This window comes from Myotis davidii, unplaced genomic scaffold (assembly GCF_000327345.1).
Source record: "Myotis davidii unplaced genomic scaffold, ASM32734v1 scaffold238, whole genome shotgun sequence".
NCBI lineage: Eukaryota > Metazoa > Chordata > Mammalia > Chiroptera > Vespertilionidae > Myotis > Myotis davidii.
The window spans coordinates 1,963,237-1,970,127 of record NW_006293779.1 but is presented as its reverse complement, the minus strand read 5'-3'; the positions used below and the strand labels follow the sequence as shown (position 1 = coordinate 1,970,127).

Below are 6,891 nucleotides of genomic sequence, written 5' to 3'. Positions count from 1 at the left end.
AAGTTGCAAATAACTCAAAGTAAAAATAAAGAAGAAACTATATAAAACTACATAATAATTTCATTTACATTTTAGATTTGCAAATACAAAACACTGCTAAAGGCACTTAAAGTAGAAAAGCTTAAGTTCAACAATTTAGGTAATCTTAACCACATTAAATAATACATATTAATTTTCCTTTTCTATTAAAAATGACTTTCATTTTCATGTATGTAGAGTTAGAAGAAAAAAAATAATACTTCTAATCTAATTCAATCATGTAGCTTTAAACATATGTGACACCAGAATCTCTAAAGAGTAAAATCACATTAAAGTATTTTGAAACTGGAAAGTGCTTAAGAGATTACTTCCACGTTTTACAGGTGAGAAAGTTTTGATACAACATGAAATATCTATGGTGAGAGAATTAATTGGTAGCAGAGGCAGAGCTAGAACCCAACATTCAACTATCAGCTTGGGACTCTTTCTAGTTAATGACTGAGCATGAAAGACAAGCTCATATTCTAGGAAAGGGATGATGTTGAAATATTCTAGAGTTTTAAATGTACAGTAAACATACTAATAAGGCTACTGCCCACTCAACCTAGCAACCCTCTTGTGTTTTTTATTAAACAATCAACTATTACATTACAGAAGGAAAAAACTGATTCATTGTAAAGCCATTCATTAATTAGAATGATCAAAAGAACAAACAAATATTTGCTTAACAAACTGTCAAAGATTTAAAAAATAAAAATCAATAGTCAAGTAGAGCAGTATGAGTATTCCTATATTGCTAATTTGGCACAAACTTTCTGAAGGGTAATTTGATCATATTTTAAAGAGCCTAAAAAGTTCTCAGCATCTAAACCAATTATTCCATTTCCATGAATATACCCTAAAGAACTAGTCTAATACAGTTCAAATTTCACATACAAAGATGTCCATTTGCTATTATTTATAATTTTGAAATATTAGAAACAATCTAATATTCAAGGAGAGAATGGGTTCAATTATGGTATATTCATATAACAGAATATTAGGCAGTCATTTTTTAAAAATCACATTTTTAAAGATATGGGGAAGGACTTATAATCTTAAGTTATAAAAGTAGGATACAACTATATGGTCAGTATAATCTCAATATTGTTATTATGCGCACACACAATCACATGTACACACTCATACATATAAATAGCATAGACAAAGACAAAGAAAATACAAAAAAATTAATAGTATTATCTCTGGATAGTGAAATTGCAGACAATTTTTTCTCTTCTTTATACTTTTCAGTATTTTCTAAATTTTCCATAAGTCATGTATTAGTTTTATACTCAGAAAACATTAAAAATTCATTCCATAGTCAATTTTGAAAATTTTACATTCTATATAGTAAATAAGGAATAAATATTTATAGCACTTAAAAATGTATCTAAATTATGGGAAATAAATCAGTAATATGTTAGAGTATAACTTCCACATATGTTTAGGTGGGTAATTTTGAATCCAAAAGCAGCATTATTTTATCTCAATTTTTGTGTATAGAAAGTTGATATTTAGTAAATAAGAAATGCAATTTTTAAATAAAATTGGTGCAAGGCATCTAAAAATTGTGCTATTCTGGTATATCATTGAAGATATAAATGTTCCCCAATGTAATGAAGATACCCACTGTTAGATTAAAATAGGTATAATCTAGTACATGCATGGTGGCCAATCATTACCTAACTGAATACATTTTTTTCCCAATGTGATTAGAATTGGTCTATGCTAAAGGAAGAAATACAACACCATACCATTATTTTAGTTGGAAGAGCCGCACCAAAAGTCATGAAAAAATATTTTAGAACTATAAAAAAATCCAGTGGCTTTTGTTGTTATTGTTAATGATGTCTTGCTAAAAATTCAAGTCAAAGTGCTTAAAGCACTTAAAAAGCATAGCAGCAGTCTATGGTCTGCAATGATTTAAAAAACTCTAAGAATACTCTTCAATGTTTCCTCATTTGCAGACTACTGCCTATCAAACACTATCTTTAGAGGAAAGGACTACATCTATGTTCTTTTATCAATCTTGAATATACAATATAGTAATGACACAAAGTGATGTCACACACAAAAAAACTATGTAATTTAAAAAGCTAGCTTTAAAATATGATTCTAATATCTGTGATAAAAAATCACATATATATGCAAAATATAAAATACATCCTAACATATTTTTATATAAGAACTGAAGTTTACCACTTGTAACATAAAAATTGAGATGAATTAATAAAAAACAATTTTCATATATACCACAGAGCAATAAGTTTAAATCAGACTATTTTGAGTTGTGTAGCCCTTTATTAGCAACTAAAATAGAAGGTATCTGTTGTACAACACGGGTAGTAATTGACTATAACTGGAGAATTATTATATTCTAATACAGATCATTTATAAATGCAATTTCTTTATTAAAAAGCTTCCACCTTTTTTGTCTGTGTACAATTTGCAAAACTATTCTGAAAGCGGAATATATGTGCACAAGTCTGCAAAGAGTGCAAATTTAGAATATGGTAAATGCTTTACAAGTTACTTTCAAAACACTGCCACAACTGGGCCATTACATTGCCATCTTCTTTGATCAAAATATTTGATGCCAGCCTTCCTTCCACTGCCCTAAACTATAAAGCATTTTTTAATGAGTTGAAATTAAGGAAGGACTACACCTACTAGAAAAGAAGAGAAGAAAGTTCTATTTGTTTGAGGTTTCAGAATCCCCCCAAACCAGGATCTGGGTCTTGGTAAGGGCTAGGCTGGGACCCCGAACAGAGTATGAGTATGTGCAGGTGGCATCCCTGAGGATTCAGAGCGTCAGTGGACCGTGAGTGCTCCAGCAGCGTAACTCACTGAACTGTCTTGCCAGTTTCTGCACTGGCTTGACTGAGCATAATTCAAAAAGGAAAAGCTCATATTCATTCCATTCTTCTGGAGCTCTGTAATAGCCTAAAAAAAGAAAGATGTGATTAGCACTCTGTGAATGCGTTGGTGGCTTAACTTGGCCCATTTCACAGCTGGTGCCTAGATCTCTTCCACTCATCACTTGTTTCTTTAATTTCTCTTCAACTCATGTTAAATAGGAATAAATGATAATTCCTAATTTAATTCTATCAAAGTACTTCTTGGATAAGACCGCTCAAAAACAAAAACAAATTAATTCATAGCATCTTTCTCTCTTTTCTCTAACCCAAATCTTAGCTACTCTACTATCTTGAATTGCTGCAGTCTTTTGTCTGGCTCTGGCTAAGGTTAAAATGTATAAAAATTAAGTTTCAAGAGGTATACCAGGATTTTTACTTTAATTGAGCCTATTATTACTTCCTCCTCCTCCCATTCCTGAGTATACACTCCCTTCTTTCTTAAAAAGTCTTGCATTTTATTTCAGAAAATCAATACTGTTTTATTAGAGAAAATATTAAAGTTATTCTCTCCTTCAAAATTCCAGCTAACCAAGACTTCTGGTGCTCACTTCGGCAGCCCATATACCAAAATTGGAACAATACAGAGAAGATTAATTAGCACGGTCCCTGCGCAAGGATGACACACAAATTCGTGAAGCGTTCCATATTTTAGAAAAAAGATTTCCACCTATTACCTCCATTCCTTAAATGAATTACTACTGTTTTTCTTGTAAAGAAAAAAATATATACATGTCATCTGTCTTGCTTTATTATCTTACACATTTCTAAAGTTCAAGAGCAAAATCTTCTATTTATTTTTATATAGTCTAGGACACTAAATAAAACCAAGAAATCAATAAGAACATCTGTTGAAAGGTTACTCTGGTTTATATTTATAAAGAGCATACTGGAGCCGAAACCGGTTTGGCTCAGTGGATAGAGCATCGGCCTGCGGACTGAAAGGTCCCAGGTTCGATTCCGGTCAAGGGCATGTACCTGGGTTGCGGGCACATCCCCAGTAGGAGATGTGCAGGAGGCAGCTGATCGATGTATCTCTCTCATCGATGTTTCTAACTCTCTATCTCTCTCTCCCTTCCTCTCTGTAAAAAAATCAATAAAATATATTTAAAAAATTTAAAAAAAAAAAAAAAAAGAGCATACTGGAATTGGCTGAGAATCTAGAGAAAATGGGTCTGCATTCTAAATAATTTCTGCATTTAAGAGAAAATATCAGCCTGTCTTCCAGTGACATATAACTTTATTCAGGTAGCCAAAACAATGGAAATCCAAATTATCTTAAATGTACTAAAAGAAAATTGACTATATGTACCGAAAACCTATGCTACTAAGTTACCTTAAGAATTCAAGATATTTTAAAACATCATAGGATCAAACATTAAAAATCAAGGCTTCTTAAGGATACTCACATTTAATAACACTCCGATGGGATGTCTTCCACATATAGTATTATGGTATTTCTTCAAGTAATTACTAAAAGATACAGGATCTAATTGTTCTATAATACTCATACCCTAAAAGTAAGTGAGAGGGGGAGAGAAAGAGACAAAGAAAATGAAAGAAAAAGGAAAAAAGGACACTATTATTTCTCAGTTACATTTAAAACAAACTGTTACTAGAGCTAAACACTGTAATTGTTTAAAGAGAAGTAAACTGACTACATTAAATAAACCTTGTAAAATACCAAACTCATCTGTCCAAAGCTAATCGCATAGTCAACTCTCAATAATACATACACTTCATTAATAGAAAACTTTTAAACCCCATTTAGTTTTCTCTTATCTCCTCATATGTTTCTGCACCATCTTCACCAGTTGCTACTTAGCTAATAATCGTTGATCATTTCATAATCTTATATCTTTATATATTTTTAAGCAAATCTATTGTGAAAATTTTCATAAAATTAAATTTGATATACACCTGTTTTCCCCAATATCCACTATATTTCTCCTACCATTGTCATAATCAAGAGTTGGTTGTAACTTAACTATTTCCATAACTAAACTTAAAGACATTTTAAATCATCAGTATTCTGGGTATGTGATAAAGAAGATACTACAAACTAAAGAAAAAAATAGTTTGCATATTTTTAATTAATTTAAAGTGCATAAAAGATTAATAAAAGGTTAACAAAGTAGGTCATTTAAGAACAAATTTTTTAAAAGAAAAGCTTTTTATTTCTTTAATACTTTAAACTAGGATGCTTTCTTTTCAAGATTTTTTCAGAATCAATGTTTGCTAGTAGACTATTATTAGAACAATCACTATGACTCGGACACTTGTTTACACTAAATTCTGTATTCTGCAAATGCATTCAAATAATATGTTCATAATACATTAATAAATACATAAGGGCAACTTTAACTCATCTGAATCAGGCAAATAAATTAATGAATCTAACTCATCACCTTACCTTATTTTCTTATTCTGGTAAAACACATTTGTGTTCAATAAACTGGATTAATATCCTTCAGGAGAAATGTAAATGGTAGTTTAACTAGGGAATTAACTAATATATTTTGTGTGGTTTTAAAATTATGTTTCAACAAAACAAGTAATGTGTAAAAAGCACCTGGAGTTCAGATGAACAGTCATCTGAAAAATGATAGTAATCATAGATGATATACAAATATTGCAGGGGCAGCACCAAAATTTAATTAATAAGGAATCTTTTTACACAATATTTAAGTCCTTCATAAACATTATTACATTCTGCTGCAACTATAGCTAAAAGACAGGCATACGCATGTATAATCAACTTTCAATTATCTGCATATCAATTAGCCACTCTCAAGACTTATCCACAACCAGTGATTAATGCTAAGTTGGTTTTCCCCTGCCAGCTACAAGGCTACCACATCAACAGCCTCCACTGACTTTGGTGTAAGCTCAGAGACAGATGAACTACCTTAGAAGATAAACAATTAGTATTTTAATTCTGGTGCAAAGAAAAATCACACAATATATTTCTAAACCAAGCAGAGATGAAGTAACAAATCTTTTCCATAAATACAGATAATCAAGATATAACTCCCTAAAGATGAAGAAACAGACATGAAGAAGGTTAAAAGCTTGCCTCTAACTTTCTAACCCTAGGCTCTTTCTCATTGACTACTCTGCCTTACCTCGTATAGCAAAGACATACCAACAACTCCTTAAATAATCTCTTTAAATAATATGGTATACATGTTATATGAGAATTTTAATGCTCTTGGATGAAGTCTAGGACAGCTTACCTTAAATAGAATTCCAATCATTAATAAATTATGTGGCATTGAGGTTCCAATGTATGTTTTAATATTAAAATCTCAAAGCACATTTTTGAACAAACATATGAAATGTATATATTGACATGAGGGATTCAAAGAGAAGGAAAATAATGATCCCACTTTAGAAGAAAATAATTCAGTGAAACTGACCAAGAAATTTCATATAGAAAGAGATAAAAGTTATAAATGTAGAAGACGTTACTAAATAAAATGTTCAAAATGAAGATACTGATTAAATTACAACAACAAAAAAAACAAACCCTGATGATGGAATATAAGGGATTAAATTTAAAATTTTAATTCCCAAAAGTGTGTTATGTACCTACTAGAGCAAGAATCAATTTCATTACATTCAATTCTCTGATGAATATGACAGTTAAGAGGTATGCCTTTTAATAAAAGAGGGACAGAGAGAAAAGTTAAGGCTTTACAATTGAAAAATTCATGAAGTTCACAAACAGCAATAATGATAAAATTGCAAAATGGGACATTCATTAACTAATACAAACACTGGCAAATATGCTTTAGTATATGTTTATGTTTTGATGCTAACAATTTTGAAATTACTATTACCAAAATTCCAAGATGATGAAAAATAAAATGCTTCTCAAATATGCCTAATTAACTTTTCCATTTCTTAAAATACTGGAAGATATGATCAGTGAATCTAAGGTCCAGGGACTGGA

General features: G+C 30.7%; 1 protein-coding gene across 7 annotated transcripts in view; it reads right to left on the bottom strand.

Annotated features, from left to right (window-relative positions):
• Positions 1 to 2,288: 2,288 nt before the first annotated feature.
• The window catches only part of MEMO1 (mediator of cell motility 1), an 82,333-nt gene continuing 77,730 nt past the window's right edge, over positions 2,289 to 6,891 (bottom strand). For 6 of the 7 annotated variants that reach the window (XR_001514502.1, XM_015566336.1, XM_015566337.1 and 3 more), the window contains 2 exons: positions 4,346 to 4,450; positions 2,303 to 2,964 (listed from right to left, as the gene is read on the bottom strand). Coding sequence is in view for 6 of the 7 variants with exons in the window: in XM_015566336.1 (XP_015421822.1) it covers positions 2,833 to 2,964; positions 4,346 to 4,450 (237 nt within the window). In the remaining variant the exon portion in view is untranslated. Of the gene's footprint in view, positions 2,965 to 4,345; positions 4,451 to 6,891 lie in introns of all 7 variants that reach the window. The other variant, XM_015566339.1, reaches the window with a different exon arrangement.